Genomic DNA, 13375 nt, shown 5'->3' with positions numbered 1-13375 from the left:
TTAGTGCTGGGAGATCTGCTCGCTGGATTAATGTACACAACAGCTGCAGAAACAGTCCTGCTAGAAGGGCATAGCTCTCACCCTTGAGCTCTCACTATCTCCTTTGCTCTCTTTCTCTCTCTCAGAAAAGTATTTGACTGTCAGTGGCAAATGTTTGGCCCAGTATATTGCAACATTAAGCAGTAATCAGAAGCCCATCTTAAGTTTTACAAAATAATATGTCAACAATTGACAAGAGAACAGACTAGCTCTTGAGTTCAGGTCAATAAAACATTATATGAATCATGCTAAAGACACTGATTACTTTACCAGTAGTTTTGTTGTGGTCATGAGGTTTACATTTGTGAAGACGCTCTAGAGTTTGAGTGTGGAAACAAAATCAGCAGTGTTAATGGAACAATTTCATAAACTTCAGCTTTGCTCTTCTCCCTCTCCTACACCTCCTGAAGGTTCCTAAGGTCAGGATATTTCTTTCTTTTTGTCTCTTTTTTTTCTTTCAGAAACAGCTAACAAAATTAAGCAATAGGAAGTGTGTTAGTCCCTGCAGCTGAGCAGAATGATATTTACATATCAGAAATTATTTAAAGTCAAATCAGGAGTTAGTTAATGAGGTTTTGTATTTGACAGACTACCAAAGACAAAGGAGAACTGTGTGCTCTGTGCTGGTTTGCTATTCCTGTGCATTCTTTAGAGATTTTACAGCAGGTCTTGCTGTGGTACTGAAGGAATGTTTCTTATCAACAGCTGTTAAGAATTAGCAGTCTAGGTATATTTGCACATAAATACAACATTAAGATGGTTTGTTGAAAATTTACACAATACCATAACATAAATCGTAATCTAAATCACTAGGAAAAAAAAAAATCAGTTTACTTTTCTGTTTAAAACTTAACTGGTTACAATATTCTTAGGGTTGACTGATGAAAAAGCATAAAAAAGAGAGAACAGTGGACAAAAAGAAACAAACACAGTGAGAGTGTGAAAAAAGAAAGGCACAATTGAAAAACTTTGGGGGAAAAACGCAAGCCAGATTTCTTTTGTGTCTAATTTAAGGCTTGAGTTCCCTTTTCCACTAGGAACCAGTACTTGTATGAAAACTGAATCTCATTTTAAAAACAAAACAGCCCATAGATTTGAAATTACCAGACAAAAAGATGTACAAATGCCATGTAGTTTGCATACCCCTGCTTTACAGAGCTTTTCTTTGTCCAGTTTGTGCTTGTTCAGTCTGGCTACACAAGCAGTCGGTTGTGCAAACTCTCATTACAGCATCTTATGCAGTGCTGTAATTTGTCAGTCTAGACTGAGCCCATGCAATATATAAATCACTTTTTAACACTGAGAGCTAAGCTGTAGCTTCAGTTCTAAAGTAAAACTTTACAGTAGTCCTCAACCGCATGCATTTGTGGATTTCTGCACTGCTCATGCATACTGCTAGCAGGAATAATAGAACTGACCTAGTTTAAATCATTTGGGTCACAGTCCATGAAAGTGGATTTGCAGTTTTAGCCATGAAAGGCTTGCAGAGTGGTGTGCCTGTGTTTGGACCAGGATAAATTAATATTGTTGCCTGTTAGTTATATTTTCCATTGAGGACTTTTGTATGTACATTCAGCACCAAATTGTGGACCTCTGCTGTATCTTTTTGGGCCTTTCATACAAACTCTTTCACATATGGGTAATCCTTGAAGGAAACTGGACTATATACATTACTTGAATCAATAAAAACTTGTCCTATGTTACGAGCAGTTGAAGTACTACACTGCAGAGCTTGTCCTGACATCTGAGGCCTGGCCTTCACAGGCCAATGGGAGAGGAGTATGAAGAAGCATCCCAGGCAGGCCTCAAAGACAGCCATCACCTGTTTTCCTGTTGACCTTCTAATTTAAAAATCGAATTTATTTCAGCTTCAATTTGACTTTATATGGGGTTTCTTCCAGCTGTTGTTTACCTTGCAGTTCAAGGAGATTCACTGAGGAGGCAAAGAGAACTTGAGACATGGGTAAGAAAGGGTGTCAGTTCTCATTTTGAGAACGACTAAGGGACAATGTTAATTATGAAAATATGGAGACTTTTTGTGATCAGAGTAAAAAGAGAAAAGGTCTTTTCGTGCTATGATAGTATGAAGGAAATGTTGAAAAAGTTAAAGAGCTTTGAATGTGCTTTTTCACTGAAGAAGAGTTGAATATTTTACGCAGCTTAGGGTGCCCACTACTGTAACACTGAGGTCACAGGCCGGGGCACGACTCCAAGTGCACACAGGCCTCTTGCAGTGTCTTCTGCAGAATGACTTGGAGACAGGGTTTATCTCATCCCATTTCTGAGATGATGAATTTCAACATTTTTTTTTTCTTTTGTGGGCTTTTCTTTTGTGTGATTATCCTGTCAGCAGGAAAGGGAAGAAACATTAGGGATGAAATACAGTGGTGATGAAGAACGCATTTCACCTCTTATATTTCCAGCACCAGAAGGATAAATATCAGTGTTTGCTTGCAAAACAGGAGCTCTTAAGGCTCATTAAAGTTTCTTAAAGCAAAATAAGTGCTTTCAAATGCCCATGGGTGAAATGGTGAACACCTCCAGACAAGAGGAAAAGAGCTGTGTTAAAGGAGACCAACATCACTACAAAAAGCAGTTTAGATAGATCCTCTGCTACAGAAAACTAGACTCTTAAATATTCTCAGCTTCAAATCACTTGCTTGTGGTCTGAGATTATTTACTTAATGTTCATAAAATATTCATATGTTAAATTATATTTCTGTAAATTCAAATTATTTATTACTTCAGCATAATATTTTAGCTAAATATAGATTATATACAACCATATATAGATAATTTAATTCTATATGCCCTTTTTAATGAAAATCCAGATAGCAATTTCAGTTTAAAAGGAATTCAGTAGTTTTACCAGTAAAAGCCCCTATCCACTATCACAAGGGTTCAAAATATAAGGCATTGTTCAACCCCAAGCCATTAAATTTTTTTGGAAATAATGAAATTTCCCCAAAATTCTAAATATTTTATGTTCTATATTTACCTATTTTTTTCCTTCTTTCTTTCCCTTTCCTCCCTTTTCTTCCCTTCCTTTCTTTTTTCCCGTTTCCTTTTAAAAGGAAACTTTCTTTTATAGGTAACATTTTTCAAGGTTTAAGATTCAAGTTTGTAGAGGAAAACTTTGCATTTTGACTGAAAACTGCTTAAAAAATTTAACTGTGTGGCATTTACAAATAGAAGAGCTGTGAGTGGGAGTTAGTACTTCCATTCACAGCTACAAGTAAATCCTTAAGTGAAGTTGCTCCAGGTCTATCTTGCAATGTATCTAAGGGCAGAAGCTGGACTATTAGAGGTTTTATTTACAGAAGAGGGTCTGATTCTACTTATTTTTCTGAACAGAAGCAGTGGTAGCCATACAGCAGTTATAACAGCAATTAAAAAATCCCTTGAACAGCAGACATTTACATTAAAGCAGAGCAGCACTCTGTGAAGATACTTAAAACACCACCACCATGCCTTTTCACTATTTACAGAATTATGTAACAGTGAGCAAGAAACAGCTGCCAGCCTCTTTTAGTCTTTTAGACTTCCAATCAAGGGACAGTTTTAAGGTCTGAAATTTATAAAATGGATTAGAGATGGAAGCAAATGCAACATATACTTAAAACATTAAGAAGATGATATTGAAAAATAGATGTTTCCTAAACATGGACATAACCTTTAGCCTACTTGTTCTTAAAGGGATTTTGTTTCCATCAGAAGTTGTTACACTCCTGGGCTTGGAGGCTCTCTATTTTCCATTATTTAATTACATTACTTGGAAATAGGAGTTTAGTTATCTGACTTTCTTGATTCATTACAAGGAATGGAATTCAAAGCTACTGATGTGTCTAAAACAGAAAAGTAAACCACATTCTTGTATATAGCTTTCTAAATACAATTACTAAAAATATCTTACACCCCCAAACACACACAAGACCGCTAACCTTAGTCCTGTGCTCCAGCCTAACCTTCCCTATGTCTGGAGTCTCAACGTCTGTCTTGCAGCAGCTACAGCTCGTCAACAGGCAGTAACAGAGACAGTGACAATAGCAACTGCTAAGTGAGAATTCCTGCAAGCAAGTAAGAATGTGATTGTGATCACTAAATGATGTCTGCAAGACAGATCACTTGTGCCATCTCTCAGTTTGTTTTTCATAGCTGTAATCATACACTTGAAACGCCTGCATAACTGCTAGTCTTCAACAGCGTATAGGTAAATGCAATTTATGTGCAATTAAATTAACTGGAGAAGGATATAGCCTCTCATATCTGCTAAACTTTTCAGTTTCCAAACAGAGGTGCTGGGCATACAGGTCCAGAGCCTTGCTGTGTAAAGGTCATGAAGGAGAAAGAAGCAGCAGTTTGCCAGCTGTTCTGATACTGGGGTTTCATACAAATGCAGTCTCAAGTAAAGTAATGACAGGAACAACATGTACTGACTGAAATTACTCATTTTTAACTACAACTGAAGGCCAGATAAGATGTCCAAATGCTTTTTGCATTAAATCTGCTATTTGCGGATAACTTTATTATGATAGAGAGGAGTGTTTGCAAAAAACAGCTTTAGGGCTTCAAGCATTCAAAGCTGTCTCACCCCAAATAAAACAGGGGATCTGCACTCAGATATATCCAGGATTCCCTTCAGCTTTGCTGAGATTTCACTTCTGCTGTTTTCTTAGGAAAAACTCAAGATTTTTTCAGTGATGACTCAGCAATGAGCCTAACAAGCCTCAAACAAGAGGAAATGAAAGGGTTGGGTGTCACACTGCACGAGCTGCCGGAGGTGCAATTTTCCTCCTTTCCATGTCCGGATTTTCAGCTCAAGCCACTGCCAAATCAAACTGTGGAAACTAATTCTACCTTTGTGAATATTTTATCCTAAAGATCACTTGGCTAATAAGAGAACATTGCCATAAATATAGGCTCTTGAAAACTCAGAATGCTTGTGCAATTAGTTGGCTAGTGGAAATGAATTAGTAGACTGTTCATGCAATCAGTTTTGTTCATGACATCCTCTGATGCCTCCCAAGAAAATAGGTGCCCAAGGTCACTGCCGTTACTGTCCCAGAAAAGCAAAAAATGTCACCCTCAATGTACTTTTTTGGTGCTGTAGGTAATGAAGCAGTCAAGTAGAGAACTGCTGACTGCTGGAGTCAGTCATCCCATTTTCAACCCTAAATAACACCAGTTTAGAACTATTATTTGTAACTAGCATTGCGATTCCTCCCCTTGATACTAGTTCACTATGAGATGGATTCTTTCATTGACACCACAGATTGTTGTCTACTGTGTTTTTACTAGAGTTTGTCCTTTTTACTGCAGATAACAGAGTTATCTGCAAAGTTATCTGCACTTATCTGCTCAACAGAGATATCTGTAATAACGGTATACATTTTGCTAGCTCCATGACATGGCAGCAGTGTGCCATGCACTGCCACTCAGTGCCAGCATTCTGTACCGCTGCACACTGGGGAACCATGGGATGGTTTCTGTGCAGCCACAAAGACACTTTTATTCCAAAGTCCCCATTAGGAAAAATGAAAACGAATGCTCAAGGCATATCAAGGCCAATTCCACATCTCAGTCCAAACAATCCAGAAAGTCAGGCAAAGAGAAAGACTGAATTCAAGACCAGATCTTAATTTTGGAGCTTAGATGCAATTTTGGCTATAGAAAGGCTAAATTATTATTAATTATCATTAGTCAAACCTGTAATAGCATAGTTGTTCCTCTGGTGATACCTCTTTGCTCACTAGGAAGACGGTTTAAAAGATATATTAAAAACATATTGAATTCAGCCTTATTACTATCTAGCCCAGAGGCCACGTCAGGCTGTACGTTTGCTCTCATTTGACAAAAGCTGTTGTTCCCCGACTGAAATCTGAATGACCCAGCCTACCCAGTGCCTCCCTCAATCATCAGCCCTCTGTAGTCCTTGGAGAGTATAACTCCTTGTAGGAAAAAAACCCCAAACTAGATGTCTTTCAAGGCATAATTAATATTTGTAACTGGATTGTCTGGTAGCCCCACAGCAACATTTGCTGAAATTCAACATTTTCTATTTAATTAGAAATATCACATAATTCAAAATATCTTAAAACTTCAGTAGCCAAGCACTGCCTCAAAGTGCTACATTTGACTAGTACCCAACTTCTTCCATACTAAAAATAGAATAAAAAGTTATCTTCTACACAAGCTGAAAATAGGGAAGAGTTAGATATAATATTCTGACACTGGGTGAGCTCTAAAGAAAAGCGACAGCTCTCTAAGGATTAAGAATTTGGCATCAGATTCATTTTCATCAATATCTTGCTTCCCAACACCAGAAGGAGCACCCTGCTCCCTTCTACCTCTTCTGCTCCAATGGGCAGAAGGAAGGAAGTTGTCCCAGCTCCTTTGCTGGGGAACTGTTTGTTTTCTCCCATTCACATCTGCTCAGCTGCCCTCAGAGGGGCAGAGACAGGGTTGAACCAGCGAGTTGTCCATTTGCTTCCTCTGTGTTCACTCAGGACTGTGACAGACAAGTGAGTTTTGCTCTTCCGTGTATGGCTGTGCTGTCTAGCCTGGTCATCCAAATGGAAGACGCTTGATACAGCTAGCCAAAATGAACCATCAGTACAAGGAAGTTTTCATTTGACTGCTGTAATTTCCTCTATCCTTTTATATTTTCACCAGCTGTAGGCACCCCTGGTTTTGTTATGTTGCAGTAATTTGCATGTAATTTTCCTCCTTTTGCTATCAGACAGTGGCTTCTTCACTATAGTTTTTTGCAGACTAGAATTATAAAGCTATTTTGCCAATCTAAACACATCTTCTTTGAGAGCATCTCCTCACACTGCAGTAATACTCCTTAAGGGAATTAGCAGAAATTATTTCTCACATCAGCAGAAATTTTCTTTCATGTTGCAATGCTTTGTTCAAAAGATGAATAGAAGATAGGCAAGACCCAGAACAAAGTCTCAAATAACCATACTGAACAAACAGTTGCTTTACTATGGTTATCTGCAGAAAAGCTGCACTGTGATTAACAACCTCTGTTGAAACAGACAGAGCACTTAAATGAGAAAATCAAATACAACAGAGGGAAATGAAACCCTGAATAGTCACAGTCAGATGACTTTCGTATACCCTCTCAACAAAATTTTTGCAGGAGTTCTTTAACTTCGTTTGACTTCTGCAGGTTTTGATCGCACAGTATTATTTCCCTACTTGCATTTCCTCCTCCTCAGAGTGTCCAGTGTTCTCTAAAGACCTGCATCATCTTTTTTCAGCTCTGATGTCCTTTACAGACATTGAGATGAAATGAAGATGTGCTCTTCTGAAATGTTTCCGAAAGAGTGGCCAAGAAAGGTAGCCAGCTAAATTTTGCAACCATGTAAAATATTCACTTCAACTATGTAAAACACAGCCTTCTGCTGTAGCATCTTAAGCTACATGAAGATACATACGGCTGGATGTTATAATTTAGCCATAGTCACATGTAGAGAGGTTAGTGTGGAGCTGCATCCCCCCCAAGATATTCTGAGAGTCTGTACCTTCTATGACATCCCACTAAAAGCACACACTGCTCTCTTTTTGTAGGCTAAGTCATCTGCAGAGTGCAGAGAAAAGAGCTGGCTATGCCTCTGCTTCTTCCCTTCTGTTTTTAAGTAGATACAAGGCAGCACATGGGGAGGAAGTCTAAAGCAAACTTGCCCTATGTTACAGCTATATTCTAGGTCTGCAGTTCATTCATGTGCAAGGTTTGTCTTCCAGGCTGTAAACTCCTTATGTTAGAATGTATTTAAACTCTTCAGAGTTGAAACTGTAGCTTTAGCTGTGACCTTTACAGCACATAGTATGCTATCAGCACATAAACAAGATAATATAACCCCTTAAACACGTTCAGCTTCAGTAAGGTTGCACAGCTGTTTAAGAAGTAAAAGCTGAGCAAGCAAAAGTAGTATCCATAGAGTGGGAACTTGAAGCCTCACCGAGACCTCTTTGTTCTCTTAAGAGGTTAAATTACATACTCTGTCCAGTCATGAAATGGCTTAAACATTATCTCATGTGGGCTTCTCAAATCAATGTTCTCTTATGTACCACAGCTTCACTGAAACACTGTGCCAGATAATTTAGCACCAAGTGTTCAATTAGTATTGCAGACCCTGGCTCAGTTGCAGGGACTAACTGGGTGCTTAGAATATAATTTATACGGTATTTTATTTGTCATTTTTCATACAGGCACCAACTTATCAATATTTGGGTTGGATGCCTTTGTTGTCTTACTGATTTTGCTTGTTTTATATTACCAAAATAAATCAAAATCAATAAATCTGAAAAGCCAAATATTTATGTAAGAAAAAGAATTTCAGTATAACAAATTGTGCCTCAGGCAGACAGACAGAGGTCTCAAAATGCACATCAGAATATGATAGCTTTCTGTTCATTCATTGAAGAAGAATATAAACAGTTTAAATTGAAGCTTTCCTTTTTGTAAATAAGGAAGAAGGGCTGTCACTCACATTCCAGGAAGAAATACTGCAGCAATATGAGATATTACCACTTCATTTGCTTTTTACCAGCCCTTTTCCAGGGACAACTGTTCCACTAGCAGAGCAGAAAGCCTTCACAGCAGAGATACCTTTTTCACTTCTCTTTCTCTGGCAACTTAAGCTGTTACATAAAGCTGTGAATGGAAATGGCTGAGGCAAGGGCATGCATGTTCTCTTCACCTGATGCCACATCAGAATGGAACCTTCTGCAGTGCAACGAATCAGACACCTTGGGGTAGAAATATTTGAAACCATCACAGCAAGACTTGCCAGGCTGTAAATGACGTAGGAGAGAGATACTGTGCACTGCATATTCTGAAAGCCAGATCCAGTAAATAGTCATGCACTTGTTTCAGCATCTGTGAGGTATCAGCTCTCTGAAAGGTTGTGAAGAGTATTTGTCTTATTGGAATTCTTATTTAAGCCACCTTAAGATGAGTGTGTGAATAGGATGTCTGAATCCCTCCACATTCATGACTCTTGTGTAAATAAAAGGGAGAATATTATGTAGCAGTACTTACTTAAGTATCAAAAGGGATACTTTAGCTTTGCTTATTAGGCATGCAGGTTAAGCATGGGCTTTCTGACACTGTCTTCTCATCTGTGGTACATTTTTTCAGAATCAGGATGACCTAAGAAAATTATTTTGAAAGGCCTGTAGTAAAATGACATTCGTACCAAATAATGACATAATTCTCTACTTACTTTAAATAGCTTATTAGAAATAATGCTTTATTTAAGAAGGTATAGAACATTTAGCACAGTTATCACTTCTTATAATGCAAGATCTTTAAGAATTTAAAATTAAAATCTGTCATTATAGGATATTTTTGTTCTTCTCTCCTCTTCTTCCTCCTTTTACCCCTCAAATGCTTTTGAGGATTTATTTACTTACTACTTCAGTGTCTTTCAAGCAAAATTTACTTAATTAAAAAGTACTGCTATTCTCTCACAACTTTTAGTCCTTGAAATACTCAGCATTTAATCTGTCTGATGAGGTTGTTTCTTAGCTAAGAAACACACATCAGCAATGATAAAGATTTGACATTGAACCTCAGTTAATAGCTTTGTTGTTGAAGTTTTGCCTGGAACAAAGTATAAATTACCACACTTGCAGTTGCTTTAGCTATGTAAGGCTACCAATGGTAGAAAGTGATAAAAGATGAATTTTGCTGGGTAAAGGCAATATATCTGTCAGCATGTACAGAAGCAGGCCTTTAAAACAAGGCCATATTTACAAGTTGTTATTCAGCACACAGATGCACTTTGAAAATGTGTTCTGCTTTTCAGAAGCCTGTAATTGTGTGCAGTCAAAAAATTTGCTATTGATAAGGTGTGGTCCTATTTGTCCTTTTTGTTGGCAGCATGCAAGACGACAGTTTAGAATCCTCAACTTCAATATCTCAACTTCTGAGAGAAAGTTATTTAGCTGAAACTAAACATCAAGGGAAGAGTGAAAGAAGCAGATCAGAACCAGCTTCTCATAATTTCCATTATGGCAACGCTTCGGGTGATTCAGATGAGGTAGCTGCCCAAGATGACCTTCCAGATCTCTCCGCCTTTTTGAGCCAAGAAGAGCTAGATGAAAGTGTAAACCTGGCAAGACAAGCTATTGATCAGAATCCACTGGAAACTAAGCAGGATGAGCTTCAGGCACATTCACAGCATCCCCCAGATCAGCTGAAAAACACAGGAAAACACAAACAAATGGCCCAGTCTACAGCTTTGAAAACATCAGACAATGGTCTGCACTCAAACTTTTGTCAGGACCATGTCAAAAATACAAAGGGCTCCAAAGGGAGCTCTCAGGATCTAAAGAAACAACACGCCCCTTCTGAATCAGAATCAAAAAAGGAATTCCTAAACAAGGCGGCAGATTTTATTGAGGAGCTCTCGTCACTTTTCAAAGCTCACAACTCTGAAAGAATAAGACCCCGAACATGCAAAAACTACAGGAGCAAAATTGATTCTAAGAATAAGCCTGCTCAAAAAGGTAGCTCTAGCCCATCTAGCACAACAGAAAACAGAGAAAGGCTTTCCATTCCAGTACCTCAAGACTTAGAAAACAAAGCAGAGAAAACATTTGAACAAACAGATGATCAACAGGCAGCAAACTTGGAATCTATCAATCAATTAACAAGTGCAGAGCTAAAAACAGAGTCAGAATCTGCATCTGTATATTCTGATGAGCCTATTGGACAACCACCGCGCTTTACTCAAAAATTGAAGAGCAGGGAAGTTCCTGAAGGAACCAAAGTGCAATTGGACTGCATTGTGGTAGGAATCCCAGCACCTGAAGTCAGGTAAACATATTCTGAACTTGTCATTTTGTATTTCTGTAACAGTTAGGTGTATGCCTTACTCTTTCCAGATATTTTGATGCATATGTTTCAGTAATCTGTAGCAGAAGTCTCTTGATCTTGGTAATTAAAATCGATTAAGAAAAAAATCGCTTTCTTTAAATCATACAAAAGGTTACTTAATATTTTAAGACAACATATTTTGGGACACGTTACTTTCTTTGAATATTAGAGAACTGTTTTTAAACACTGTACTTCCATAATTAAAAGAAAGTGCTAACTCCTTAGTAAGAAACGTTAGTTATCTTTATGGAAATCAAGATTGATTGTGTAAACCAGCTAAAAACACCAATGGGCATGACACCTCATGCTGATATCTGAAGGTATTTGAGATGAATGAACACAGGATCCTATAAACCAAAAACATCCATACATGAACAGAAAGGAAGGAGCTCATTTAAGTTATTACACAAATAATCAGGAGCAGCTCAATTCTAATTCAGATTCTGACAATGATTCTGGTGTGACCTCAGAAAAAAAACACTTCTGTTTTATCAAGTATAAGATACCCTTATTAAATGATACTTATTCACGTTGTGTGACTAGCCTGCTAATTCTGATGCTTCAGTTTTCACCTATATCTATGAGGATTTTGGAATTTAAATAAGCAACATTTGCAAAGATCACTGGAGATGAAAGGAAATGTGAAAAAGCTACACTTTATTCATCAGTGACATCAGTGGAATGAGAAACAGATTATTGTAACTTTTAAATTTATCTTGAAAATTCTTAGATCTCATCAGCATTTCTAAATCTAAATTTGTTCAAATAGAGCTCATTAGTGAAATCTACCTCCCACTTACAGTGGTGGAATTAATTTCCTTTGCTGGGACTGTACCAATCCAGTAGAAAGAAAAACTCTATCCATCTTTTAAAGCCATACTATACATATTTGTATCCTAATATCTGCAGTAGCATAAATAGATACCCTTAGTCTAGATGATTGCCTATCCTTTTATAGGCATTTTAGAAATCTGTGGCTTTTCTAAATATTGAAAAGAACTATTTGCATCTTCAGCATCTAAGTAGATTCTGAGTTTCACAGATGGTCCACTTTTTCCAGTTGTCAACTCATTGTCTTCCTTCTACACTTCGACAATGCCGAGTACAGCACTACTACCACTTCTACTGCAGTCAATACCTTTTATCATCTTTCTCACTGAACTAATAGGCACAATCATCAAATGAAAACTATCTCAACATCCAAAGACAAAAGCTCCAAAGATTTTTGTGGTAAAGAATCTTTGTCTTCCACTCCCTTGGATTTCTGGCACACCAGCTGCTAATTTTTACAGAAGGAATAAGCTTTTACAGTGCACTATTAAGTACATAGGAACAAGGATCTACAAATGAATCATCTTGTTATGGACAGCCTTGTCATGAAGACAAGAAGTTACCCAGTTCCTAGGATCCCTGAACTGTGACTGACAGACCATGTTGCCCCACTAGTGCTTTCAGCAGAAACATGTAGGTTCTCAGTCCCTACCAAGACCTTGACTGTGGTGCCATGCAGGGTCTCTTGTCCATGACAGGAATGTGAACTTCCAAAGGACTAAATGATTTGTTTATAGAAGAGGAATCTGTTCTAAAGCTGGAGGAAATACCTTGTTTGGGAAGATTATGCTTTCTACTATGTTTCATGTCTAAACTCAGTGCTTTAATTAACAATTTTGAGGCATTCCCTTGGTGGAGCTTATGCCATTATAAATGTTGTATTATGTTCAGCCTTTAAATTCATAGAGAAGTCTGATTAAAAGAGAAAACAATGCCAGAAACTTGGGGGGTTTGGCAGAAAAAAGACAGGAAATATCATCCTCCCCTAGATATTAGCAACACTCTCTGAAGACTTCTCTTGATTATAAAACTTTGAGACTTCTCCAGGCACTTGCCTTGATAAATCTTGTTGATATTAAAAATGTCAGTAGGATCCCTGGATGTGAGAAATAAATATTTTTTTCTCTCATCGTTCATAGTTTATAATGCAAAGAAAACAACTGAAATAATCTTCTCTCATGTATATAGACATGTACACAAACTCTGTCTGGCTTTCTTTGTATTCAGAAAAGGTGAACACTGAATTGCTTGTTTACAGACATATACTCCAGAGCACAATGTTAATTTTATGAATTTCTCCAGAAGGCCACAACACCATCCTTATGGCACATCATACCCATGCCGTTAACACATACATAAAACTGACAAGGTGTTCATGCCATCTAAGTTTAGGCATTTAACAACTATCTGAATTAGAAGCTGACACTATAAAGTCACTGAAGCCTCGCAAGGGCAGATCAAAGAACCCAGGAACAATGACTCATCCCACAGAATATCCAAGGATGGCCAGGATGCCTACGCACCCAATTCAGGGACCGCTTGATTCCACAGAATTGGATGACAGGTATCTTTGTAACTTGGGTCTATTTTTGTCGCAACAAAACTGAAGCT

The 13375-nt window shown here is 37.8% G+C and overlaps 1 protein-coding gene across 3 annotated transcripts in view; it reads left to right on the top strand.

Annotated features, from left to right (window-relative positions):
* The window catches only part of MYPN (myopalladin), a 79495-nt gene that overhangs the window by 17450 nt on the left and 48670 nt on the right, over positions 1 to 13375 (top strand). For 2 of the 3 annotated variants that reach the window (XM_074830297.1, XM_074830296.1), the window contains exon 2: positions 9935 to 10873. The exons of the other annotated variant lie outside the window; for it this stretch is intronic. In XM_074830297.1, the coding sequence (XP_074686398.1) occupies positions 9936 to 10873 (938 nt within the window). In that variant the 5' untranslated portion in view covers position 9935. The remainder of the gene's footprint in view (positions 1 to 9934; positions 10874 to 13375) is intronic. 3 annotated transcript variants of the gene reach the window in all.

The sequence above is a fragment of the Strix aluco genome, chromosome 7 (assembly GCF_031877795.1).
Source record: "Strix aluco isolate bStrAlu1 chromosome 7, bStrAlu1.hap1, whole genome shotgun sequence".
NCBI lineage: Eukaryota > Metazoa > Chordata > Aves > Strigiformes > Strigidae > Strix > Strix aluco.
This window is presented reverse-complemented; position numbering and strand designations above follow the sequence as displayed.